The sequence below is a fragment of the Vidua macroura genome, chromosome 20 (genome assembly GCF_024509145.1).
Source record: "Vidua macroura isolate BioBank_ID:100142 chromosome 20, ASM2450914v1, whole genome shotgun sequence".
In the NCBI taxonomy this organism is placed as follows: Eukaryota; Metazoa; Chordata; class Aves; order Passeriformes; family Viduidae; genus Vidua; species Vidua macroura.
In genome coordinates this window covers 8,487,016-8,514,670 of record NC_071590.1, presented here as the reverse complement: position 1 = coordinate 8,514,670, position 27,655 = coordinate 8,487,016, and the positions used below count along the sequence as shown (strand labels likewise).

The 27,655-nt window shown below is 51.1% G+C and overlaps 1 protein-coding gene across 1 annotated transcript; it reads right to left on the bottom strand.

Annotated features, from left to right (window-relative positions):
• Positions 1 to 122: 122 nt before the first annotated feature.
• Positions 123 to 27,074, bottom strand: RPH3AL (rabphilin 3A like (without C2 domains)). The gene is made up of 8 exons (XM_053995664.1): positions 26,998 to 27,074; positions 25,711 to 25,854; positions 24,014 to 24,143; positions 20,642 to 20,728; positions 12,778 to 12,946; positions 6,651 to 6,764; positions 6,108 to 6,290; positions 123 to 247 (listed from the first exon to the last, which is right to left on the bottom strand). The coding sequence occupies exons 1-8, from the start codon at positions 27,072 to 27,074 to the stop codon at positions 213 to 215; spliced, it is 939 nt and encodes a 312-aa protein (XP_053851639.1). The 3' UTR covers positions 123 to 212.
• Between the last annotated feature and the right edge of the window lie 581 nt (positions 27,075 to 27,655).

The following is a 27,655-nucleotide window of genomic DNA, read 5'->3' as shown; positions in this document are numbered from 1 at the left end:
GAACGACGACAGCAAACACAGGGAGCACCTTCCCCATGGGAGCCACGGGCAAATGCCAGCCCCAGGCTGGGGCTGTCCCAGGTGCCACCGTGTTGCCAGTGCCTGTGGAGGAGCATCACAAAGTCACCCACTGGCAGCAGTTCCTGGCTGGAGTGGAATCTGAGGAATGGCAGTGCTGGATCCAGGAAAAAGCAGCTCCATCTTCACCCCCATCAGAGCCGTGTTCTGGTGTGGACACGTCGTTTGCCTTCAAAATCAATAAAGGATAAAAGTTAAATAAATAAATAAATAAATAAATAGTAAAAATATTTCTTTGGAAAGCAGCGAAGGGGAGAGACTCCACCAAGTTATTTCACGTTGCTTTTGTGTGCTCAGTGCCATTTTAAGAGCTTCCTAAAAATAATAAAGAGAACATCTATGCATCATTAGTCCAGCAGTCAGGGCCCATTAGACTTGATTAAAGGAAGAAAAGCCAGGGGAAGGAAATGTGGAAAGGAGGAGAAATGAGGAGTTGTGCTGCTAGAAGTGCTCCCCAGGAGAGAGAAAGCCAAAGCTCAGCTCTGAGGGGTGGCAGAGCAGATCTGCCACGAGGCCTTGCTGCTCTCCACGTGCCTGGGCCATGCACAGCAGCCACAGCAGGACCTGTATTGTAAATGCAGGTGGGCAGAAATGCTGATGTGTGACTCCAGCTCAGAAGGCTGAATGATTTCTTTATTATAACTATGCTATAATACATTAATATACTATTTAAAGGAGATACTAAAACTACAAACCTACTTTTCTAACTAACTCACAACTCGTGATCCTCTCTGAGAGTCCAGCCCCAGGTGGGTTGGATTTGCCATCAGCCCCAAACAATCCTCACCAGAATCCAACCAAGCAATCACCCCAGGTAAACAACTCTCCAAACACATTCCACATGGGAAAAACAAGGAGCAGAAATAGAAATTGTTTTCTCTTTCTTTCCTCTGTGCTCCTCTATGAAAACATCCTGAGAGAGAGAAGAACGTGTCTGCCACAGACGTGGCCCTTGCCCACGGCTGGGGACGGGCACAGGATCTGCTCTGCTCCAGATTTGGTCTCCTGCTGACTGAACAAACCTGAGCTGATCCCTTCAGGCCAAGCTCAGGCTCTGCTGGGACACACTGCTCCTCCTCCTGGAGAAAGGACAGGGGAATCACAGCGTTCAGTGTGAACTGTTCAAGGAGTCCCAGAGCAAATTCCTCCCCTCCAGCTGCTGCCTGACATCCCTGTTAAAAGACAACCACAGAACCTCTCTGTGTTTATAAAGACTCCAAAATCCAGGCTTTTCACTTCTTGCTGACTTCCCCTGCTCTTTCCTTCCTGCTCTGTTTGCAAAGGTGACACCAGCTCTTGCCCTTGGTGCTTTGTGCAAAATGCTGAATGGGAGGTTGGGAGCGTGAGGAGTAAATGCATTGCAGAGGGCAGAGAAAGAGTCTGAGGAGGTGGGGACAGGAGGCCAGACAGGCTGTGTGATCAAAGACCAAAGCACAGACCTCTGCAGTGGGAAAGAAGGCACAAAAATAGGAGTTTCATCCTCAGCAGCAGACTTGTCTCCTGATATATTGAGTGAAAGAGCCGAGAGAATGAATCTTTGTCGTCCCTCTATTTTGAAGGAAGAAGCCTTCAATTTAAAACTTCAGAAAGAATTACAGGAGTAGTGAAAGTAATTTATTTTTTAGTTACTCGAGCCTTTATTCACTTAACTCCAAGGCGGGCTTGAAAGAGCTGAAGATGTTTTGCTCCTACCACTCGAGGATGAAAATATTTTAATTCCCTCAAACATGGAAGGGGGCACAGGCTTCTCCTGAGGTTCATATTTACAAATGCATTGTATCTGGAATGCAAACCTTGAATAATTTCCTAATGCTGCCACTACCCAAAGCTATGTTTTATTTATAAGTACAGCAGGACCACTTGGTGCTCCGTGGATATGAGGAGGCAGAGACAGCTCAAAGCTCCTCAGCCATGAAGGCACAATTCAATTTTTTCACTTTGGGGAAGACAGACAACTTATCCTCCCTGGCAGCAGGAAAAGCCAGCGAGCTCTGAGCAAAAGGGGATAAAGAGCAGTGCCCAAAATTTGATGAGGCAGCCAGTGAAGGGAGCAGAGGCTTGGATGGGAGAGGCTGGGCGTGGGTGAGGGTCTTTCCTTCATATCTGATCCCTCTGTCCTTCCCAAACTGTGCCCTAAATGCAGGCAGAGGGAGGAGGAGCAGGGATTTCCCACCTCTTCCAGCCTGCTGCAAAACCAGCCCTGGAAAACCACACAAACAAGGAATAAGTCTGAAAACATTTAAGCAACTTCCTCACCGAGCACAGGAAAACAAAAGTCAACTCCCCAAAGACTGCCATGAAGCAAGTAATTAAAGAAATTACTACCTCATTTGGAGCCTAATTACTGTTAGGACATTTTTTTTTTTTCTTCCTACATGGAATGGAGTAGTCCAACCCACTGAAGCAAAATGTTACCTCCTCATGCTCCCTGAGGGAGCAAAGCAGACATCTGAGAAGAAGAATGGAAGTGAAAATAGAACTTAATGCTTTAACTTCAAAGATGCCCAGAGAATTTCGTGCCACGACAATAATGCTGAATGGCTCTGCCTGGCTCATGTATTAACAGCCTGAATATTTATGAGCAAAAGTGGATGCCTACCCCAGCCAGGGAGGCACTGAGCCCACAGAGAGACACCACCTCATTTCTAAATCCAGTCAGCTCCTGAAAGACAGGGCATAAATCTCCCCAAATTAAGAGAGCTGGAAGCAGCACTCCCTGTCCATCTCCCTCAGCTCTGCTCAGCCTCTCCCAGCAGAAAGGAGGCACTCAGGAGATGCAGGAGAAGGGCTCAGGCCAGACCTGATGGCATCTGGGGATCTTTCCAGCAGGTCTCACCCCGTGCTTGCAAGCCAGAACATTCCCTACCCCTCAGCAGGCAGTGCCACCCTCGTCTCAGCTCCCAGCCCTGTGTAACGTGGCTCTGTTGAAGTGCCAGCTGCTGCACCACTCTTTAAGTATTAATGATTTAGACAACACATTGGCAAGCAGGCAGAGATGGGGAGGCTGTGATTTGCACTCACTCATTAGTTTCTCTCGTGGCTGCCTCTCAGACCTGATTCCAGCAGGAATCAGAGCTTTCTCCAGCCCCGCAGCCCATGCCAGGCTCGTTCCCCATTCCCCAGCAGCCAGCAGCTCGTGGAACAGCCAGCAGGATTCACCATTTCTGGGACAAATCCCTCAGAAGATGCTGAGAACCCCATCAGCTGGCACCCATCAATGCAGAACTTGCTGCTGATCTGAGGGGAGATGACTTTGGTTTCATTTACCCCCTGCAGCAGGCCCAAGCTCGGATTTGTTATCTCCATTAAAAGCTCTCCGTGGGCTCCCTCCACTGTAAGATATTGATTATTTCATTGTTTCATTCTGTTTAATATTACCCTTTCCTTAATAAAAATGTCATAATCAACACAAGTGAGGATTTGGCTCTTTTTTAAGGCATCTCTCAGCATCAGCTGTGCAGCCAGAACAAGGTGAGTCACCTGCCCTAGCTGGGAGCAAGTATGAGGGAAAAGGAAAACTCTGCTTCTTCCATATGTGCAAATTTCATTTTCTTCAGGATAAAACATTCTTCAGGACAATGAGTGTGTGACCTTCCTCTTGAAAGCTATCAGGTCAGAGCAGGCACCTCCAGGAACTGGAGCTTCAGAAGCAGAAGGAACAGCAGCCCCTCAGAAAACGGGGCTTTTGAAAGGCTTTGAGAGCAGGTGGTTAAAAAAAAAAATTAAAAAATAATAAAATTGGCAGCCTCTCAACTCACCACTCTTCTGAAACTTTGGCTCACGGGCTGAGGTTGCCTAAATCCCAATGCAGCTCTGACAATGAGTCATTTTATGACAAACTCCAGGCTTCATTATCTGCCTCAGCAAAGCCCAGGCGGAGCTGGAGCAGCGCACTGGAAACCTCCAACCTCTCCTGAACAGCTCCTTGTCTTCCCTTGGCCAAAACCCTGCTGCTGGCTGGGCCTTCAGGCTGAAAGAGCTCAGGACTGTGAGAGCAGCTGCTTTTGCAGCACCACTCCCCATTTCCCTGCTCTGGAGGTGCCTGGGATTTCAGGATGCTCTGCAAAGTCGCACTTGAGAGCGGAGGTAGAGCAGCGGTGAGAAAAGAAGTGCAAAGGAAGTCACTGGTGGAACAACACCTGAGGTGATAATATGGAGCAAAAATTGCTCCTGACAGGGTGTTCTAAAGGTGCAGAGGAACCACAGAAAATCAACTTTTAACAGCCCCATTCTGCAGCTGAGGATCAGCAGCTGAAATGAGGAAGGATCTGCTCTGCTTTTGGGGCAGGGCAGAGCTCGGGGGCTGTCCCACAGGCAGGGGAGAGTTTTGTCAGCCCTGACATCCAGCACCCACCACACTTTAAATATATCAACAGCAAGAGCAGCCTCTGTTTGTTGGCAAAGAGAGGCACCCACAGCACTGAAGTACTCACTGCTGATTTCCTGCTTCCCTGCCTGGATTTGGGAGGCCACGGAGCCCCTGTCCCAGCCCCTTCTGCAGGAACACTGAGAAATAAATGACCCCAGGCATAATAAAGATCTTTACAGAAACTCCCTAGGCAGCCAACCTGGCTTAACCTTTTCCTGAGCAGGATCCTCTCCACATCTCAGGGCCAACTTTAACTGGGCTCAGGAGATTGCTACAGTTTTCCTTTTTTTAAAATCTGCCCATGCTGCCTGTCTCTTCAGCTCTGCCCCATCTACACGGGGAGATCCCACTGGAAAGATTTGACCCCTTGTGCCAAGCTTTGCATATGGAGTTTTTAGCAGGAAAAAGAGGGTTTTTTTCCTTTTTTTTCTTTTTTTTTTTTTGGCCTCTGAAATAGTGTTTGCACTGTCATGGCCAGGCAGAGCAGCTGGCACAAAGAGCAGGCAGAGAAATGCTGAGTACAAACACACTGTCCAGGAGTGGATCCATCCATCCATCCATCCATCCATCCATCCATCCATCCATCCATCCATCAGAGGCAGCACCCAAAGGGTCACCTGCTGTCCACCAACACCCATTCCAATCCCTCAGGACAGCCTGCAGCTCCTCTCCACAGGCAGCAGGAATCCACCCTCCCCAGTCCTGCACAAGGGGAGCTTAAAACAAACCACCCAGCCCAGGGCAGGCTCTAACCCAGGGGGAGGAAGGGCAGAGCAGAAGAATCACTTGTTTGGTTTGCCTGGTGAAAACCTAAAGGAAAATTGCAAGTCCCTGGAAGCTGGGGAGGGAGGGAAGAGCAGAGGAACAATTTTGTGCTGCCTGTTTGTAGCAGGAGGCACGGGGAGGGAGGGGGACCACGACTCAAGGATGAACCTGCTCTCTATAATCCAATTTATGCCTCAATATGCCCAGCACCAAACAGGCTCAGGAAGAACAGGAGAGGCAGTTCAGAGGGCAGGAATGCTCGGGGGGGAGCAGGGCTGGATGATAACTTGAGGGGTTAGTGACTAAATTAGTGGGAACTGCAGAGAGAACACATTTGCATCTCTTTCAGCTGCTTCAGGTGTGATAGCAGCCTCTGCTTTCCCAGTCACTTAATTGTTCTGAGGTTTTTGAGGGGGATAAAAAGTGCCTTTCTTCTGCACTGCAGAGTTCTGGGTAGAGCCATGCTTGGCTTGAAGAGGAACCTCACTTCAGGCAAAATGTTACTCAGTCTCATAAAGCTGCTGGACTTCGCTTTGCTTCGGGAGAAGCTCAATCTGTTCTGCTGGCTCTGCAGGACAGAGAGGAGCTCCAGGGCTCTGCAGGGCCACAGCCCCAGGCTCTGAGTGCTCCTGGCCGTGGGTGCAGGCAGCTCCCACCCCAGACCATTACTCATGTTGCAGAAAAGGTTTTGCATTCAGGGAAGAAGGTGTGACAATGTGACAGCATCTGCCAATATAAAAAAAAAAAAAAAAAAAAAAGAAGCAGGGAAAAGTGATCCCAGGGCCACAGCTTTGTGTGCATCTGGGAAAGCACACAAAGCCTCTGGGAAAGCTGTGCTTCCAGGGAATTCAGCCCTAAAAAGCAGGGATGTGCCTGGAGAGGGGGTGCAGCTTACCAGGGGTGCTGGTGCCGGCGTCGCTGTGGCGCCTGTCCGAGGCTTGGTCACTCTGGCCACTCTCCGTGGGGCTGAGCTCGGCCCCCTGCTCACTGCCCAGGCTGCTGTGGCTCCCCCACAGCGGGGGGGACTGGGGGGTCCCCAGGGCTCCGCCGGTGGCCTGGCTGGGTCCCCTGGTGGGTGCTGCAGGGACAGGACAGAGATGCTGCTGAGGGAGTGGGAAGGGGCTGTGGACACTGAGCTGGGTCCTACAGGAGCAGGAACAGCCCAGCTCCAGCCAGGAGCCCTCAGGAGCAGGGTGACCCCCAGTTCTTGTGCTCTGCTCCCAGGAAACACCAGTGATTCCAGCCAGGAGTGAGGAGCTGGTGCCAGGAGCAGCTCCCAGCTCCTGGAATGCTGCAGGACATGGAAAGAGCTGGGGAGAAAGGCTCAGAGCCTCACCTGGCACAGCCAGGAGGGGAGGAGAGCAGCTGAGCCAAGAGCCAAACACTGAAGCACTTTACACCTCCCACCCTCCAGCCACAAGGAACTGCAGCTCCTCACCCATTCCTGCCTGGAGCTTTCTCCCTTGAGAACTTTTTGATGCCACGGGGACAGGTTTGTCATCCAGGCTGGAGGAACTGAGCTCCGAGTCGCTCTCACTGTCACTGGAAACCACTGCAGGAGAGAAAGATCAGGGGGAGGAGAGGAGAGAGACAGTTATTCACAATGTTCACAACACTTCCCAAAGAGCTGCCAGATGGATCCCAGTAAAACAGGAACAAACGCTGACTCGCTGCTCACGTTCTCCCTCTCCACAGGAGACCTCACCTGCAGCTCCCCCACAGCTGCTCCCCTCCAGCATGATGCGGTTTTACTCCTTGCAGATGATTTATAACTTGGTTTTACTCCTTGCAGATGATTTATAACTCTGTAGGGTGCAGACACCACCAGTGCTTCTCTCCTAAAGCTGACTGGGACCACGGGGGTGCTCCTGTGCCACTCCTTGCTGCTCCAGGCACGGGGCTCTGCTCCCACTGACCCATACTGTCGGGGTCCTTTGAAAGTGTGAAAGTCTTTTTTTTCCCTAGCTCAGCAGCCAAAAAAAAAGGTCTGGAATGCATGAAGCTGAGTTTTCAAGGTTTTTTATTTCTTCTTATCTAAAAGATTTTCTCTCTGACCTGCTGAGGTCCGGCTAGTACAGAAGCCATGGCTGTCTGTCCCGAGCCCCGGGCGTCTCCCACATTATAAACTCAAAATTACCTGTACCATGTTCACAGTTCCTGTACCAATACCTAAAATCTGTGTTGGACAGTGTGTCCCTACCCTAAACCAATAGAAAAGTGTCACCATCACACCGAGACACAGAGGACAAGAAGAAGGAAGAGAAGGCTAGGGCACGTCCAGATTCCTCCATACTGTACCCCTGGATTACATTCAAAAAAACCCCCAAAATTCTACTTTTTCACTCTGTGCCAATTCCCTTATTACACTACTCGATCCCTTTTGGCTTGTAATTCCTCATACAAGGTTGGCAGCCTCTCCCATGGGCTAAAATCGAAGCCACGGGTGTTTTTGACTTGTTGCCAAGGTCCCTGAGCCCCCTGCCAGGGTCTCGAGGCAGCCAAAGGGATGCTCTGGACTCCAACACCATCCCAGCACCCCAGCAAGCCCCCTGCTCCTGATATTCGCTGCCTCCCACACCAAGTGACCCTCTAAGGGATGCTACGGGGCTGGGTCCTGCCCAGCTGCAGCTGGAGGGGTCCTGGCTGCACCTGCTCCACCCCTGGGTAATGTGGGGAGAGGGGTTCTTTCCCTCCAAGCTGCATTTCAAGTGTGGTAGGATCTAAGAGGAAAACACCAGATAAATCCTGAGCACATCAAACCATCCCCATCAGCAAACTCTTGTTACTCCTACATCCCCAAAGCTCCAAAGGCAAGAGTCACTCCTTTCCTCAAGGAGACTCTTCTGTTTCAAAACTGCTTTTTTTTCCTCTGTGTTTTTTCTTCCCCCTGAATCCTGGCTCTCTTCCTGCTGCTTTCCACTCTCCATATTTTCCAAAAGAGCTGAAGGAGCCTCATTTTGCCAGACACAGCTTCCCAAACTGGCAGGTTCCTTCCACTTTTCCATGCAATTATGCAAACACCTCTCCTGCTTATACTGGTGTAAAAGATAACTCAGCTGCCAGCTGCTCTGGGTAAAATGAAAACGGTGTTTTTCCCAATTCCTGGGCTTTTGTGATGGTTTGATCTCAGAACAGAAATGGTGGGGCTGAGGAGGAGGGGTTAAATGAGAAAAAAAATCTGGTTTTTGTTTGAGGGATTGCACCTACAGCACTTCTCCATCTGAGCAGGCAGATACCAGCTTAGCAGCCACTTCAAACAGCAGGTCACAACTCCTGGTGAAAATTCCAAACTGGCCCATAAGGGAACACTGCAACCTGCAGCCTCTCCTGTGGAAAGAGGAAGCCCCAAGGATTTTTTTTTAGACCCACCAGGACGTCTCCAGGAGCTCATACTGCCATGAGAAGTGATTTTCTCTGTGACTGAACAATCCCACGTGCCCCAGCTCAGAGAGGGACGTGGGTGCAGGGGAACAAGGTGACAACCACGGGGCAACACAGAGCTGTCACTTCATCCCTCTGTGTCAGCCCAAAGCCTTCAGCACTCCCCAGGGCAGGAGCATGGGAATCCTTCCCCTTGCACTGAGCAGGAGCTGTCAAATATTCCTGCCAAGCACCTCTGCAGGCACTCCTGTATTCAGGGATCTGTTCTACACAAACTATTTCATTTAAAAAAGGAGGGATGAATACCTAAAGTAATGCTAACATCTCTGAGGATATTAAAGTTGGCAGCCAGTGTTATTGCAAAGCATTACTGAAGATGGCCTGGCAGGCAGCTCCTCACACACACCCTGCACAGACTTTCCCTGCAGGGAAAGGGGCTGTGGCAGGGAAAAAGGCTCCTTCACAAGCTGGGGGGCTGCAATGCTGGCTAAGAGCCCTCAAAGCAAAGGTTTGTCTAAAAAAAAATCTTCATTGCTACCTGGGAACTTCAGGTTCAGGAAAAACATCTTCAGAACTCCCTGGGAGAGGTGGGGAGTTCTGTAAAAACACTGTTAAAAACAATCCAAACATACCAGAGTGGGGCTCTTCCCCTATATAATCCAAATCTCAGCTGCAAGACTCATTCTGACCACCTTATTGCTCAGTTCTCTCAGAAAATGAAGTCCTGTTCCACTTGGTCATCATCTTTTTTTTTTTTTTTTTTTTTTTTTTTCCTCTCCTGGATTCATAAAATCCATTTCCTCAGAACAGCTCCTTCCTCCATGAATCCTCTGAAAATGCTGGGAGCCAGGATTTATTTGGAGAGGGCCCCAGTGAATCAGTGGAGGTGACTTTAGCTGCCTGTCCTGCTGCCATTCAGCAGCTCAGAGAGAACCAGCACAAGAAGAAGAAAATATTAATGACTCAAAGGCACCACAGGACCAGCCCTGTCTGCTCTAATTTCCTCTGCTGCCAGTAAGAGTGCATTTTACTCACTGCACCAAAGTCTCCCTTTCAGGTAATCCTTCATCCAAAACCTTCTGCTGGCACTTCCCAGAGCCCAGAAGTATTAAATCTGGTGTTCCAGCAGCTGCTGATATATCAATAGGAGTTGTTGGACAGCTGTTCCTTCAGAGGACGGAACAGATTTATCCCTATCTCCAGCTGACTGGAAAAAAAAAAAAAAAGCTCATAAAATAAAATCTGCCGAGATAAAACTTGCTAAAAAAGCAATATTTCCACAGGGAAGGGGTCACTCACTGAGAGCCTGGAGCCCTGCAGCTGCTGGAAGAGCCCAGCTCCCTCCACACGTGGCTCAATCCCCAAGCCAGAGGCACATGGGGAATGGGGAAGGACAACTGCTGGCTGCTCCTATCCCCAGAGGCAAATCAGGACGTGGGGAGGCTGTGCTGAGGCCAAGGAGGAAGGAGCACTTGGCTGGGGCTGGGATCTGTTGTTAAATGTGTGCTTTTGGCACGGGAAGAGCCATCCCAGCTCCCTCGTGCTGCCAGCACGGGGCAGGGCCCAGGCTGGCACACACAGCCCTTGGCAAAGCCAGCAAAAGCACGTGGGAATCACAGCTCCAGCACAACCCCAGGGTGAGCACAACCCCTGAGCAGGGCTGCCCTGCAGCACCCAGATTTTTGGCAAGCACGGGGAGCAGGGAGGGGGCGTCACTGCAGGTGGGGAAGCGAGAGGAGATGAGGATTGTTACAGCCCAGGGTCCCACTGAGGGCAGCTCCTGTGCCAGATCACACCCTGGGATCCTCCAGGAAGGAAGAGGTGACTGGATTCAGCCCTTGTTCACCCAGCACAAGCTGCAACTGCAAAGTTGGCGAGTTGGGGCCTGCAGACCCTCTCTGCTCCACCCCTCCCTCAGGGATTTGGCCACTGCATCCCCCTGCCCAGCTGCTGCTCCCGTGCCTCTGGCACATCCCATTGCTTGGCAACAGGGATGGAACAGGAAAATCCCCCAGGGACCAGCAGGCAGCCCTCCTGCCAAACAGTGCAGCAGCTCAGGGATCACACTTCTGTTTTCCACCCAGCTGCTTTCCACGTTTTTCCTTGCACAAGGAAAGCCCTTCTGCTCTTGCTCCCTCCCCCTGACCCAGTGAAGAATCCCACCCACATTCCAGCACATGGAGCAGAGCTGCTGCCCAGCAAAAGAAATATTGCTGCTATTCTCCTCCTGACAATACATTTGTGCCTTAATTAATAGCAGGGTTCCCATGGCAACTGCTTGTTTATAACAGAAAAACTGAAGGCACCAGCAAATCCCAGTGTCAGCGAGCACAGGAGAAATACTGGCTGTGCAAAAATAAAACTTCTGCCTGGTGGGGATGGCTTTTCTTCCTTGAGGAAGAAAAAGGAGGCCTGTGGGAGCCAATTCCCAGGTTCTGACACTGACCCCTCACTTCTGAGGGGGAAAAAGGGACACCTGAAGTTTGTCCCATCTCTGCTGAATAGCAGCTCCTGGCATGGAGGGTGCCCAGGGGCTGTGGCAGGGCTGGGCTGGCCCCACCTGACTTGAATCCCTGAAGAGCTCAGGGCTGGCTCCTCCAGCACATCAGAGACGAGCAGAGGGGCTGGCCAGGATGATGGAAAGCCCACAGAGAGCAGCCTGTCAGAGGCAGGAGTGTTAAATGCCAGAGCTCATTCCCAGGAACATCCTGCCAAACAAGCTCCGGGGCTGTGCTCCGAGCTGCGAGGACGTGTCTGGGTGAGCTGTACAAGGTGTGAGCTGACAAATGCTATCAGCCAGGCAGGGGGAACCAGCTCAGCCCTGCTCCAGCTGCACATTCACCGTGGCAATATCATGGATCCACATCTCCACGGGGGAAGGAGGCTGCCCTGCCCACGGCAGAGCTGTGGGATGACAAACAGCAGGAGTCCCAGCATTGGCAGCTTCAAAGGAGATAAAAGGAGGGGGAAGATGCACAAGCTTCCAGCTCCAGAGATGAATTACAGCCTGCAGTGCCCACTGAAAGCTGGCCAGAGGACAGGCAGCCTCACAGAGAAGGGCAACAGGGAAAGAAAGCACCAGAAAATAAAGCCATAAATTAATATTACCCAACCCATAAAACAGCAGCCAGACAAACATCAGAGAGCAGGGACAGAGGCAGCTCACCACCCACATCAAAGCTTACCAAAGGTCACTTTGCTGTCCTCCCCTGCTCCTGCCTGTATTTATGGGGAAGCCTTCTCCAAAAGACAGAACTCAGCTGAAAAGCTGAACTAAGCACCAGGCCAGGTCTGGGCTCAACAGCTTCAACTCTTAATGCTTTCTCTATCATGTGAACAAAACCCAACCTCATCAATCAGCCCCTCTGCTAAGATAACTCCTTCCAAGCATCTCCTGGAGGGAAACACAACCATCTATTGTTGATCTAATTTTCCTTTAATTACAAAAGTTACGGTAGGACTGGGAGTGCTTTCTTAGCTGGGCCCTCAAGAGCAGGTTTGTAAACCCAAGTCTCCTGAGGTTTCTTTATTAAAAGGTTATTTCCCCCTGCACTTCTGCTAAGTGGAGGAGTGCATGCAGCTGGTTCACTCGAGAGGTCTTCTCCAACTGAGGGGATCTAACAGCAAAAAACAGAAGGGGAGAGGCCAGACAATTCTGCTAATCCACACAGAGAGAAAGGAAATCAAAGCAGACTGGCAGCAGCTCTGATTCTGCAGCACTCACACGCTGGCAGAGCAATTCCTAACTCAGCTCACAGTGACTTGAGGGATCTGCCCAGCAGAGCAGCAGAAGTGAGGAGCAAGGAGGGAGGTATTGAGACCAGCCCTGGGTCAGCCTTGGCTGCACAGTGTTGTCCCTGGGGCTCAGCAGGAGCAGCTCCTCAGGCTGTGGCTGCAGGCAGCTCTCTGTTCCATGGCTCATCCCAGAAAAGCAGCGAGGTGAGGGCTGCGAGGAATGCAGGAAAGCAGGGGTGGACTGAAGGACAGGCAGTCCAGGAGGACTGGGGCTAATCTGTGCCACCATCATGCACTTAAACACCAGCGAATCCTCCAAAAACCACCACACCACGAAACCCCAACACCCACGTGGGAAACACCTCTTACAGAGACCTTCCCTGACTGCTGGGAAGCAACAGGAGAAGCCAGCTCCTTCTCCCACCTGCTTCCTGGGTGGGACAACCAACCTTTTCCCCTGGCCCAGGTGAAGGAGCGGCTGCTCCCGACGCTCCCGGGCACGGCCGCCTCGCCCTGCCAGGGCTGGCACTGCAGCTCCAGGGCTTTGCTGCTGCTCTCCAAAGGCGTGATGTACTTGGGCAGCCCTCTGTAGAACCACGCCCCAGACCTCTTCCAGACCTGCCAGAGACACAGACAGGACACCTTAAGCTGGGTTTTTACAGCAAAATGAGCTCCCCACCTCTCGGGGTTCTGTGCTCAAGATCACCCCGAGATGGTAAAAAGTCTTTTCCTCCCAGCCCCGCAGCCAAACAAGTCCAGATGTGTCGGTTTTGCTTTGTTTATTTTCTCTCATCTATAACATTCTTTCTCTGACCTGCTGAGCTCTGTCTAGCAAGTCAAATCGTGGCGTTCTCTCTGCCCTCTGGGGCAGTGTTTACATTTTATACCATGAACCACGTGTGCTTTATTTACAATTAATTCCCAATACCCATCACCTGTGTTGGACAGGGTGTCTCTATTCTAAACCAATAAAAAGTGTCACCATCACAGTGAAAGGTAGGGGACAAGAAGGACAAGACAACACCCAAATTCCTCCATCTTGCCTCCTGAACCCCATTCTAAAAACCCCCAAAATTCTACTTTTTCACCCTGTGTTGCATTAACTCAAACTCTTGTGACCTGTAAATCTTCACACAAAGTTGGCAGTTTTTTCCACTGGCTAGAATAGAAGCCACAGGTGTTTTTGACTTCGTGCCAAGGTCTCTGAGCCCCTGCCAGGGTCTGGAGGCAGCCAGGGCAGCCAGAGGGATGTCCTGGGCTCCCACACCCACCAAGCTTGGCCCAGCTCTGATCCCAAATTCCTGCCCAGTCCTTGTCAGCCAGATTAATCTCTGTCCCCCTTCCACAGCTGAAAAATCCCAGCTGTGAGGAAGCAGCAGGTACAGATGGAAGGAGGAGCAGAAGGTGATGGCAGAAGTGCTGCCTCGTGCTGGACCTACAGCACAACCCCAGTGTTCATCCCACAGAGCAATTCAGGCCAAGCCAGGTCGTGTAAGGAGCTTGAAAACCCCAGAACAAGAACAACACTCAAATAACCTGAACCTGCAGCAGGAAATGGACCTCGAGCACTAAACTGTAATATCTGCTGTAAGAACAGCCTCTCCTCTCCAATTTAGCTTTAATGCAGCTTATGAAGAAGGCACTCTATTAAGTATATTTAATATAAAGCCTGCTGTAAGCCAGGGGAAGGGAGAAGGGTGGCAGCTCAGACAAGGAGAAATGGCCTCTTACAAATTCTAATTCTTGTGTGCCTTCCAGCAGCCTGATAATGAGCTAATGACACAGCCAGGGCAAAAATAAGTTAACATAGTAAAAATATAATTTTTTACTTCTTGCACTTCTGCTCGGAGTGAAAGAGATCAGCAGTGTTCCCACTCCAAGTTCCCAAAGCATTTTACACACAGTTTCATCATGATGGCAGTGGGTGCAAATGCAGCTATCCCTAATTGCAGCAGTACATTTGCAATTTGCCTTTAGAGCTTAATGAAAGCAGAGGGCAGTGACAAAACCTGACATTCAGGAGGACACCTGTAGTGACAAAATATGACATTCAAAAAGCAGGACAGCAGCAGCACCGCTACACTGATGGTTGCCTGGTTCCCAGAGCCACCAAGAGAGCTCAAATCTCTGTGTTTATGGTCTTGAAGCAGGTGATCTGAATGCAGAGGGGGAGCTGGTAATGTGTTTTTTTAAAAAAATCCACCTAGCAGAAGAAAGCAGAGCACTGCTGTGACCCAGCACATGTGCAAGGGGGAGGCTCATGCATCACAGCAGGGTCTGCAAACCAGCAGGTGAGAGCATCCTGCAGCTCCACCAACATTCTCCTGCTGGGTAACCAGCCAGCAGGAGGGTGAGTCTGCCATCCAGGCAAAAAGCTGGGAAGCCAATGTCCCCAAGACTGCAAGTAGTTCTTCTGCAGAGGGGGTTTGGCAAGCAGGACACCTCAGCAGCTCCTTCTCCTCTGTGCCAACAGCCAAAGTGACCCAGGCAGGCAAGGCACAGGCTGACACAGCTCCTTCTGTCCCTTCTGCTGGCACGTGGGGACTCACAGCAGTTGGTGCAGCGTGTCAAACAGCACAGGGCAGAGCAGCACAGGGACCCTGCAGGAACAGGCTCTGCTCGCTGAGAATCGGGAAACGCAACAGATTTTGAAGTGTGGGACAGACATCTCTGCACAGAGCTCAGTACACGTGGCCCGTGCAGGAGCTGCAGGCTGGGCAAGCCCAGGTGTCCCTGAGGAAGGCTGGAGGTTTTGGGAGCAGCTGCATCCACGGGGCACAGCAGGAGAACAGGGACAGGGTTGGAAATTGTCCATCCCTGACACACGCTGGGGATCTGGTGCACACACACCTTCCCTGGATGAACTGCTGGGGAGGAAACAGCCCTGTGGTGCAGTCACTCCCTGAACAGACCTTGCAACATCTGTAATTTAATTTGAAGCACTGGAGAGACCTATTATCTTCAGGCGAGCTCCAATTTAGACACACCATAAAACCAATCAGACACAGCACGGCTGGCTGGAACAAAGGCTGGTCACCCCCAGGTTTCTCACTACCCCAAAGCAAGTCGTTACAGAAAGAGTTAATGACATAACACACCCAGCTCTGATGTGGTAATACTACTATAAAATTGATTCTCTGCATACATATTCCCTTTAAATTGGTGCTTCTAATAGAGTTTGGTCCTATTATGGCAGCAGTGAAATTGTTTTGAAATCAGCTCTAAAATAACTGCAGCAAGATGCTCTCCCCTGGATGGATTCAGCCCCTCTGCCCCTCCAGGTCTGCAGCACAGCCCATCCCAAGGGACCAGGGATCACATCCTGCTCTGCACATGGGGCAGTTTGAGCATCCTTGGATCAAAACTCCATGTTTTGATCCGTGGTCAACATTGCTGATTGCTATTGATGGCATTTGATTGATGGCCAGAGTGGCCTGACAGCAAAGTCCTTGCTTGATTTTAAATTAATACATCTGTAACAGAGCCTTCAGAATAATATTCTTATTTATCAGCAGGAGTTTACTCTTGCCAAGGAAGGGAGGATGTCACTCCCACCAGTTCACATTAAGGTGAAATTTGTTCCCCACAGCAGCCTGAGTTTGGGTGGAGCTGGAATGTCACCAGGGAGAGGGACAGCCGTGGCCATGACAGATAAATGCCTTTTATAACCCTGATAATATTCCCCTTAAAGCTGCGTCAAGCCATCATTGCGGCCATGGAGTGACACACGCAGCAGCAGATGGGGATTTTATCGAGCATTTCCAAGTGCAGCCTGGAAATGGGACCTAGCAGAGAATCACTGGGCCCTGGTGAGACTCATGTTGCTGCTCTGAGCATACAAGTGCTAAAACAAGCTCCTGAACAGGGAAAACATTAGGACTTGCTGATAGAGAGGTGGATCACAGCTGAGGGAATCATAACAAGCGCTTGCAGCCTCCCCAGAGTCCTCCTCACCAAACCACATCCCCTAAACTGAGATGCTTAGGAAAGATCTTCGCTGCGAAGCCACACTTTGCTCTGCCTCCTCCTGCTCGTGCCACGCAGCGTTCCCATCCTGCAGCCCCTTCCCTTCACAGCAACCTGGGCTTGGTGACAAAGCCACACTTTGCTCTGCCACCTCCTGCTCGTGCCACACAGCGTTCCCATCCTGCAGCCCCTTCCCTTCACAGCAACCTGGGCTTGGTGAGAGGAAAACCACCACCTTTATCCTCCCATGCTGACGCCAGCAATACCAAAAGGTGGGGAAGCAGCTTCCTGTGGGCTACAGCGAAGAAAAAGGCACCTGCACCCTGGGAGGACCTTGCTGGCATGCCCTGCCTGCAGCACATTCCCACACAGCCGCTCTGTCCCAGCTCTCCAGCGCGGCCCTGGCACGCTGCAAACACCGCTGGCAGCGGGGACAGAGCCAGCGCTCCTCAGCCTCGTTATTTGCATTCATCTGCTTTTCCACAACACAGAGATTTCCAATTACATTATTTACAGCAATCTGTGGTCGACTCCCACATTCGGCACTCGAGGATGAAGGAAATTAAAAGGCAGTGAAATTTCCATTCCGAGCTTTGTTTCTGGAATAGCAAAATCCATCGCCCCCCCTGACCCCGCCGTTTCTCAAGCTGCAGTGCCTGCCAGCCTTCAACCATTTATCATCCCCCTTTCAATCAGGCCTCTTTTTTTTTTTCCCCACCCGTGGCTCTATTCTAGAGGACACTATTTCGGGTCTAACTACTCGCTGCCACCCCCAAAATAATATGGCAGAGGCTATTGATGAGTTCTTTCAATTGCAAACAGGTGCACATCGCTCCTATTCAAACCAGAGTCACCCAAAATAGACACCCCTCTCCATTCGTGGGGTGTTTTGCCAGGAAATCGTCATGCCAGGCAGGAATGACCCCAAGCTATGTTGCTTTACAGCGTTCCAAGTGGTAGGAGTGGATATTTGAAAAGGGAAGCCCCGGGGGCAAAAGGGGAGGAGATGACTCCGCTCTCCTCCAGCGCAAAAATCTTTGCGTGGTTTATTGTGATAAACTGAGAAATGCAGCCAGCCTCGAAAATGCTGTGGAGTGAAGGAGAGGCAATGAAAAGGAAAGTGAAGGAGAGAGGGCAAATTAAAACTTTTAACAGGTCCTGGGTAGCTGACACTCTCTTTCATATTCGAGGGAGTTTAAGGAAAAAAAGCTCTCTCTCCCCCCTCCCCACCGAAACTGCTTTCATTATCCCTACAATTCTGGATGTGTCAATTCAAATGTAAATGTGCACAAATGCTTCCAAGAGGATTTTAATTACAATGATAGCATCGCTAATTATGGATATATATGTAAAAATATATGTATAAGGGGTAATTCAGGAAGGTGCTCTGCAGAATCAGGTGCTACCAGTCAAAATAAGGCTGTGCAGAGAGTTAAAGGGCTGGGAAGGGATTTGACAAAACCCAGCAGGTCCCTTTTCCCCTTCAGGCCAGGAAGTGACAGGCAGATTTCGGCCAGGCACAGCTAATTCAGGATGGGCAGTGCTGCTGTGCCAGAGGCCTGGCAGCAGGGGATCCTTCCAGCTGTGGATTCACCCAGCAGCACTGCTGCCAGGCAAGTTCTGCTGCTGACAGCTGCTGCAAGCAGCCCTCTGCACCGCAGGAGCCGCTCCCTTTCTGCCCTAGGATCTCACTGCCAGGGAGTTCCACTGCAAACCCACAGCCAGTGCTGCCTGCAGCCAGGGATCAGCACCCCCGAGCTCCCAGGGGATCCTGCAGGAGCAGGACGGACCCAGGGGCTCTGCCCTTCACACTCTGACTGCAGAAAGCTGAAGCAAGATCAAAGAAAGGCACAGGGAGGAGGGAAGGAGGAAGGGAGATTCCTGCCCTCGGAAGTGAACGTGAGCGTGGCTGAATTTGCTTCTGCCCTTGCTTGCAGGAGCACTAAACCACAATCCACAGCACCCAAAGACACTGCAAAGGGAAACACTCACAGAATCTTGGAAAAACAAAGGGTTTTCCACAGCTCCCTCTGCAAACAGCTGGGACAAATGCCTCTGGAGGGATGCAGGCGAGGTCGGGTTAACTCCAGGATGCACTGTTGGTGTGGGGGTGCCTGTGGGTCCTGGGGCATGGAGCATCCAAGCTCTGCCAGAACCCAGCAGACAGAGCCCCTCACCCTGCCCATCCCTTGCTGCTCTGTTTGGGATGCCTGGATGCAGTCAGAATCCCAGGAAACAGCAGGCAGAGCCCAGCCATTGCCTCCACTCTCCAGAAACAAGACTGTGTCAGGGCAGCTGGCTCCTCATCGCTATGCAGCACAGAGGAGCTTCTCAAGGAAACAGAGAGCAGCAGAGAGGCTGAGGCCAGGATTCCCAGAGGGATCTGTGGGCACCAAGCACTGGGCTCTGACTGGAGAACTGATGTAAGCCACAGCTTGTTGCTCTGGTGCTGGTTTTGACCCAGCAGGGTGATGATTTAATCACAACCAAGGCCAGCACTGATGCTGTCCACGTAGCAAAAAGGGGGGCCCTAACCCTAACCTCAACCCTCACATGTTACTAAACTTCTGCTGGCTCAATTCCAGCCTGCAGGGATAAATAATGACATGGGAAATGAAGGGATGAAGAAGTGTGGACAATGCCACAGGCTGCAGCTGTTAGCTGGTGCATGGAATGCCCAACCCCACCAGCCTCAGATCCTGCTGGGCCACATTTGTTCTGATTTGCCTCAACTTCCTTGCCCAAGGTTTCTCTAATTCTCACCTCCCAAAGCCCCAAAATAAAGGCAGGGCATGTAGGAAGGCAGAGGGGATGGATGATTTGATGTCTGTGTGCCCACACTGTGACCCTCCCAACCTTCTCCTGCTCAGGGCAGCAGCATAAATAAGAAAGGAGACAGACTTGAACCCACCTTTAAGAGAATTGAAAAATAAAGCAGAAGCTAAGTGTTGAGAGGCAAGTTGAGGCTATGATTTAGTCTAAGAAGGAAAGGTCCATCCATTTGCATCAGGGATGCACTTTGGCTGTATCTCAGGGCTCACAGAGTGAGTGCTCAAGGTTATCATACCCTCACCCTCTGGCCACACAAAACACCTGCTGGACACATCAATATTCTCTGTCCACTGACCAGGTTACTCATTATTTTTTAAAAAAATAGGAAAAAACCCACAGTAGTACAGAGAGATTGAAAAAAACCCAACAGAATAAAAGAAATAAAGCAGATTTTAGTCCCTGTGTTTCCCCGCAGAGCACAGAGAATACCTGCACCTGCCTCGCTCTCTATTTTGGGATCTCTATCTGGAATTCAAAACACCTAGATGATTCAGTGCATCAAATTGTTATCAAAATCCAAGGAGCTGGAATGCTCTCTTCCTGCCCTACCCACACTGCTGCTGATAATTTCAATTATCAGCATCCACGTATCCCTCATTTTACCTGAACATGGACTTTGTGGGTGCTCCCCCACACACACACAAAAAAAAAAAAAAAAAAATCCCTCCAATGTAAAACCAAAGCAATGCAAAGCTTCCACAACTAATTAAAAAAAAAAAAAATCAGCACCTCCAACACCTGCACAAACACTCTCACCACACTTCAAAAATTGATTTAGCAGAGCACCCAGGTTACACAGTTGGGTGCAGCTTGGTCAGAAATAGCTGGACTGGATTGATGCTCAAGGACCACAAGCCAAATCCCAAAAGAAATTGATGGGAACAAGTGAAAATCCATCTGTAATCATAGAACAAATTCACAGACTTCACTTCAGCACAGAGCAGAGAGCCCTGATGTTGGTGGATGCTGGCTGGCAGACAAGAATTGAGGCAGCCCATTACTTTTTTTTTTTTTTTTTTTTTGCAGTGTAAAGTCAAGGATGAAGGATATAAAAATTTAGAGACCTGCATTAGAAGTCTCACACACTGGCAAGTTATGGGATTTTGCAGGCAGGGAGGAAAACAGATTTAAAGGCTGCAATTCTAGTTATTTTTAGTGGGACAAATATTGCAGTTATGCTTTACATCTTTCAAACTGTATTAAAAAAAAAAAAAAAGACTTTGTTTATTTGCACAGAGTGAGGTGGGAAAGGGTGTAAGGGAACAATCTCTTTATGGCCAGAGCTAGAGAAATCCCACAAAGCCAGGCTCCAAGTGTGGTTTTTCCCCTTCACCCCCTCATAAAACAAAGTTGTCACCACTGTGTGTGTTTGAGCCTGCCTGGCCTCCAGCCAAGCCTCCCAAATCCCATTTTCTGCCTTCCAAGGCCCAGGGAAGAGCCCACAGATGCTGTGCACAGATTTGGGGTGGGCAGGTGGATGCTGCTGAGCCCCAGCTCCCCACAGCTGTGTTTTACCTCTCTCTGCTCACTGCAGATCTTGCACAACCACAGAGGACGTTTCTGGGCTCCAACAGTTTCTATCCCACACTTGGTGCAAACTTTCTGAAACAAGGAGAGAGAAAAAAAGAAAGAAAACAAACAAACAAAAAAAAGAGAGGTGGTGTTAGCAGCTCCCCACAGCCCCTGGGGGAGAGGAGGTTGAGAAGCAACAGCTCTGTTTTGCTTTCCTTAAAAACCTAAACCATGGCACAAATTCCCTGTTTTTCCTGGAGAGCCACTGGCTGCAGGAAGATGCTTCAGGGCTATAGGGACACAAGACAAAGGCAAATCCACAGCACAGTCCTTGACTCCAGGGGGAGGAGAGAGCTGGTCAGGGCAAATCAAACCCCATCACCCACAGGTGTATTTCCAGAGTGGTTTTTTATTCCCCTAAATCCTAACCCCTGGCTCTGTGGCGTGGAAAGCAGCTGTAACCTTGTGCAAGACTGGGAATGTTCTCCCTCCTCTCACACACGTGTTAAATCCCACGTTTCCCCCTCCATCTCAGCACACTCTCCTTGATCTGGGGCTGTTTAGCAAGTGGGAATGGCCAATGGTTACAGACATTTCCTGAATGTCTGATGGTTCTGCACAGCCCTTTTTGCTGTCTCTGCTGGCATTCCAAGCCATTGACAACCTGAATCACCCAATAATAAATAATATAAAAAACCCATAATGAAGCTGATGCCTATCAGCCCTGGCAGTGCAGCTTGAATGAGAAATGGGATGAATCCTTTGATCCTCACAGAGGAAAAGCCACTCACAAGAGGAGAGCAAAAGCTTGCTGAGATATACATGAGGATTGGATGTCCCCAGATTTACACATCCCCCACACCAGGCTGCTCCTGTGTCCAGGGATGAAGGTCTCATTTCCCCCATCCCACTATTCCTGCCCTCATCCTCATCCTCCCAGAGAAATAATGAACGACCTGTTGAGCCTGGTGCATCAACCCTCAGCACGGTGCTCCCCAAGCCAAGGGGGACTGGCACATTCAGTTACAGACACCACCTAAAAGAGCCCAAACTCTCCCTCCCCCAACCCAAAACCCGAGGGAGCAGCTCAGCCTGAAAAACCCTCCAAAACCCCAATCCCCACGCGGATAGCACATTCAAACGCTCCCTCTAGTGGAAATTCCCAACCGATTTTACTCCCAGCCACGAGTTCTGAAAAATCCCAACACTAAAACGGTGTTTTCCTCCTCCCCTTCCCTGCAGAGCAGCTGGGAAATTGAGCATCACTCACAACCCCTCGGAAGAAGACATAAAAATCAAGGGCACTAAATGCAGCCCCATTTCTCATTAAACACAAGACAAAGCACTTTCCTCTCCCACTCATCCTTCACCTTTTACACATGATATCAATCCCCTCTGCATGGTAAAGCATCTTGGGCTTTGTCTCACTCCTGCTATTGTTAACACATCTTTGCACACACTTTGTCTTGCCACAACGCCTTGGTTTCCCAGAGAATAAAAACTAATATTAAAAGCATTTTTGCCAAAGCAGGAATAGCACTTAGAAGATCCATCAGAAGTGCAGAACCTCTGTTCAGCAGGAGGGACTTGCTGAAGGTAAATTCTTTGCTGTGTTTCAGGTGCATCATTCCAATTCCTGTTTTTGAATTAAATGTGCTGCAATGACACGGTACCAGAGCAGCGCCTGCCAGAAAAATATGAACTTTAAAAATCCATAATTCCCTGACAAATTGCTTATTGCACACAGCACTCCATGAGTGATGGATATCCCTGGACAAGAGGGAACAAGCAGTTCACTCTGTGCTCTGCTGAAGGGTTGGCTGTTCCCTGAGTTCACTCCACAACATTAAAAAGCAGAAGGGGAGAAGCCCAGAGCACCCAGGCAGAATTGCCTTGGGCTAGCACAGAGCTGAAAAGTGCAGCCAGTCTGAAAGCAGCTGCAAAATGCACCCTGGAAAAGCAGGATCTCACTTAAATCAACCTGGATATGAATGCTGCTGAACAGCCCAACAGAATCCAGACAAAAAGGGAATTAAATAAATAAATAAATAAATAAAATCCAGCTTTTCCCTGGGGTTTGCTGGTCACAGCCCTCCCAGAGCCTCAGACTCACACTGTCCCACGAGCTGAGGGACAGGGCTGGGAAGTGTCTGAAGCAGCTTCTGCCTCCCCAGTAGTGCTCAGGGTTCACAGGAAATTTTTAAAAAGACCTGTGGCAACATGACTTGGCTGGCTCCTGACAAGGTGAGAGCAGAACTGCCACGGGAAGAAGGCAGGAATAGAGCACATCCTGTTATTCCACATGCCTGAAATACAGGAAAGAGCCAAGAATCTCCTGCCTGTCACCCGACCCTTTATCCTCCACAGTGCACAGAGACCACGCTGCTCCCAGAGCTGCTCCCTTCCAGCCCTGACCTTTCACTCCCCACTGCTGCTGCCTTCCACACCCCTTCCCTAAAAGCTGCTTTCCCCGTGGTTTAGGACCCAGGGGCTCCAAGATTTCTGTTTCCTTTCCCGGGCACTGCCTTAGAAGGAATCTTGTGCACAATCCCGGCGATTTCTGTGAGTTCCAGTGGAGGAACCCGCTCTGCAGCAGAGCTCTGCACGACAGCTGTGTCCCACAAAAGCCAGCAGTGCCACAGAAGGTTGTTCCCCGTGGTCCAACCACCAGTCCCTGGTAAAGCAGCAGGTTTCACCCAGTCAGAAACACTCCAGCACCCAGCAGGTGCCCTCACCTCGACAGGCTGGCATGAAGGAACTCCCAGAGGTGAGTCCCCAGGGAAGTTGGGCTTCAAGAGCAGGAAAACCAGCCTCCCAGCAGAGGCAGGATGAGGTGGTTGCCTTGGAGATCATAATCTCCACAGCAATACAGATTAACCCCTCAGCAGTGGAGCCAAGAGCAGCAGGAATCATCCCTGGGGTGCTGGCAGAGCAACAACACACACAACATAGGCAGCCCCTGAGGCTCAGGCCTGGAAAACTTGCACTGCTTTGGAGCTTGAGGACAGACTTGAGTCCTCTTGGAAGGTCTCAGGGCAGAGCTTGCAGTGAGTGCCAGCAAAGCTCACAGACTCTGGTGTGAGCTGTCCCTGATGGCTGCATATTCCTGCCCCTTGTCCCACGCTGCAAACCCCAAAACCCCAGCTGGGAGGTGCAGAGGGGGCTGGCACAGCCCATGCCAGCACTGAGGGCAGCTCAGGCACTTTGGGATCCTGAGGAATCTCTTGTTATCACCAGGCTGCAACAGCAAACTCGATGGTCTGACAGCACCAATGAGAATAAAATAACCCTGCAGAGCTCTCCAGCTTCCAAGGGCCTGGTGGCATTTCCTAAAGAGTTCTGCTGCCAGGAACAGCCACGTGTGACCAAACCCACCTTCTTGCAGTCCTGGCAGAAGACAGAGGAGCTGCCCAGCAGCCCCAGCATCTCCCCACAGAGCAGGCACTGCGAGAGGCCGTTCCCCATGGCGTTCTTCCTCATGTTCTCCAGCCTCTCCACCAGGCGCCTGTGGGCAGAGCAGAGGTCACAGCGCTGCAGGAAAAGCTTTAAGTGCTCAGAGCAGGGCAAGTCAGAAAGCACTGGGAAAGGGCAGAGTAGCTAAACCTGCCAAGCCCTCTCCATTTCCCCTCTCCCTGAAAGCAGCAGGGCAGGCACTGACTTGCCCACATCCCATTAGAAGCAGGAAGGCCAGGCTGAAGGCCAAAGACCAAAATGACTGAAGCCATCAGACCAAAATGAGCCTGGCTGTGGCACAGGAATGGCAGTGACTGCTCCCTGCTCCATTCCACAGCCCGTTTGGAAGCCTGGAAGCACACATGCACACACAATGTCTGCAACAGCAGGCCCGGGAGAGGGGAGGAAGGCGGGACAGGCAATTAGGATGCAGGGTGTGGAGAGCACGCAGAGCAAGGTTGCTCTGCCATGAGATCACTGCTTGGCAACTTTCAGGCCTCCATCTGCACAGGGGGACAGCAGCAGCCAGGCCATTTATCAGCACCAGCAGCAGGAGGGAGGGATCCTGCCATCCATGAATCCCACTCTCATTAGTGTTAATGCCCCGTGCACCAGGGCCCGTTGGAGAGCAAGGCAAGGGCTGTTTGAAGGAGGTGCTGCCCGTGGTGGGGAGGTCAGGCTGCACAGCCAGAGAGAGCCATCATTAGTGGATTTATGATCCTCGACTTGGACTCCGGCACAAAAGAACTCCTGGGAGTTAACAAAAGGCATTTCAGAGAATGCCTCTCCACAGGAGCTGCAAGGGTAGCACTTGCTGCAGCTCCAGCAGCAGCCACACAGGAACAGTCAGGCCCTCAGGGTCACTGGCTGCTGCTGGGGTCTCCCATTTATCACACAAACATCGCTGTCACTTCTCGTTAGCCCTGGCTAACGAGCTCTGCACAGGGAAGCAGAGAAGCAGGAATCTGGGCCTGCTGGACACGGGCTGGGAGTGCCTGGGGTTTCCTGTCTCAGGAACACAAACACTGCTGGGAAATGCTGCAGGGCCGCCCAGCTCCCTGGCCCTAAAGGCAGTCGGTGTAGGCTGATCACAGACAGAGCTCGGGCCAGACCTCCAGCAGGACTGAGAGCAAATGGGAACCTGCAGCAGCAAAAGGATGCCTGTAAATTAAATAATTCAAGCTAGTAAACCTCATCCAGAGGGCTCAGCCAGCTAGAACATAAACTCATTCTCTGCTCCGGGCAAAATCCCAGGGGCCTGGTGCGGACAAGGGAGAACCTGCTTGCACTGCCAGCAGTGATCCTGAGCCATCCATGCCCTGGGCACAGCCCAGCACTTTCCCAGCCTCAGCACCACCTGCATTTTCCAGGGACTGTGTCAGGGCAGCCTCAGCAACCCCCAAGGCTCAAAGAAAGCACAGAAAGGTTTCAGTGAGAAGGAAAACACGACATCCTCCCCAGCGGTCATCACCTCCAAACAAGCAGCATGGGAGGGGGGAAAATCACTGACCTAAGGGATGCTCTGAGTGATGGAGGCTGAGCTCAGGCAGCTGGGAGAGCCACTCCTGCCTGTGCTGACCTTTGCTGGGGAGGGAAGGGGACGAGGGACGCGGCCGTACCCGATGCGCTGCTGCTCCACCGCGTCCAACTGCTCTGCCTTGCGGATGACTCCCAGGATGACCTCAAGCTCCTTGGGGCTCAGAGCCTGCATCTTCCTCTGCTTCTCAGTCTGGAATGTGTGCACTGACCAGCCCGTCTGGAGCCTGTGGGAGGGGGTGGAGGGCAGGACTCGGCTGGGGAGGGAAAGCACAGCCCAGGCACGCAGACCCACGGCAGCCTCCCGTCAGGGAAGCCTGTTCCATGCTAAAGCCCGAAGCAGGAGGCTCCTCTCACTGACCACACTTCCACACCACCCCCTCCCAGCAGCACTGAGTGCTGTGCTGCCTCTCCCTGCCCTCCTGCCCTCCCTTTCTGTTCCTGTTTGTGTTTGACCACTGCAAGCCCCAGCAGCAGCACCCCGGGGCTGCCTCTCCTGGGCGTCCCCTTGCAGAGATGGATTTGCCAGGCACCACAAACGCCAAGAGCAAACTCCCAAACACAGGGATCACCTGCACCCTCCTCCCTCCGAGACCCCACGTCCCTAATGCCCTCAGTTCAAACACACAAATGGCTGGGCATGCCTAGAAACACAAATTTGGCAACATCCTCCCTTGGCCTGGCCCAGGTTCACACGAGGACTTCAGCAAACCCCCTGTGCCTCACATGCAGCAGCTGACGTTTCTCCTTGGCTCACTTGGCAACAGGCAGGAGCTTTCACAGCTCAATTAATTAATTACCATTCAGGAGGGGTTTGGAGGTCACTGGATAAACTTGTGGCTGCGAGGAGGATGCACCCTTGGGCAGCACTGTCTTGCTGAGGCTTTCTGCAGGCAGGGGAGCTGGCAGTGAGGTGCCCAGCCAGGCAGCCCCCTCAAAACACGAGGTGTTCCCCTATTTTCTAACACTCTGCAGCAGCAGCTGAGCCCAAGGGTTCAGGCAAGAGCAGAGGTGGCACGGTCCCAGCTGCCAGGGAGTGAAAACATCCAAGAAAAATGCACTTCTAGTGCTTGACTCATCCCCATCCTTTTAGTCTTTAGGTTATGCAGTAATTTTAACTTCAGAGAACTAATGACAAGTTCCTAAAACAAAAGGGTGCTGGCAGCTGGGGGATGCCATCAATTGTATTTAGGGTGCTGCAGAGATCTGGAGCTGCCTCCATCCCTTCCTTTCACCCAGGGGAGGGCTGTGGGATGGACTCCCAGGGGTGCAGGATGAGCCCAGAGACAGCAGGAAAGCTGTCAGGGCAGAGCTGAGGGTGGAAGGGGAGGAGGAGGAGGAGGAGGAGGAGGAGGGTGGGGAGGACTCACTTGGCTCTCAGGGCCAGCTGCCGGTCGTTGGGGCAAACCCAGGGGCCCGTCCCACTGCCAAAAATCATGTCAGCCATGGCCCCAGCCTGGGGAGGGGTGGGGTGGCAGGAGTCACACCTGGAAGAAGCAAACAGAGGTGACCTGCCAGCACCACACACCGTGGGAGCAGCCAGACTCTCACCCACAGACAGTGATAAAAACACACCATCACCCTCATAAAATAAAAGCTAATAAATACTTTCAGATACCTTGAAGGCAAGGCTGGAAGTTTAGATTTTATGGTATACACTGAAAAAAAAAAAAAAAGCCAGACACTCTTTGTCAGCCCTGATTTTTCATTTCAAACTAGAGAAAAGCGTTGTCTGTAAAAATAATCCCTGCCTCCCCACCTCCAGAGCCCCAGCACTGCAGTTCTGACAGAGAAAGCCACTCCAAAGGACACAAAGAAGCTACAGTTGCCTTTTTTTTTAACCTCTTAATGGGGTAACAAACAAAAACCCACACAACAATCAGCATGAATAGTGGTAAGTCATTTCCTTCATTAAAACTGCCTCCATAATAGCCTGATATTTATAACTCCAGCCTACAACAGCAGCTTGTTTGCATTCTCTGATGCTTAAGACAGCACCTCTTGCAGCAGATCTCCTGCTGTGGCTGC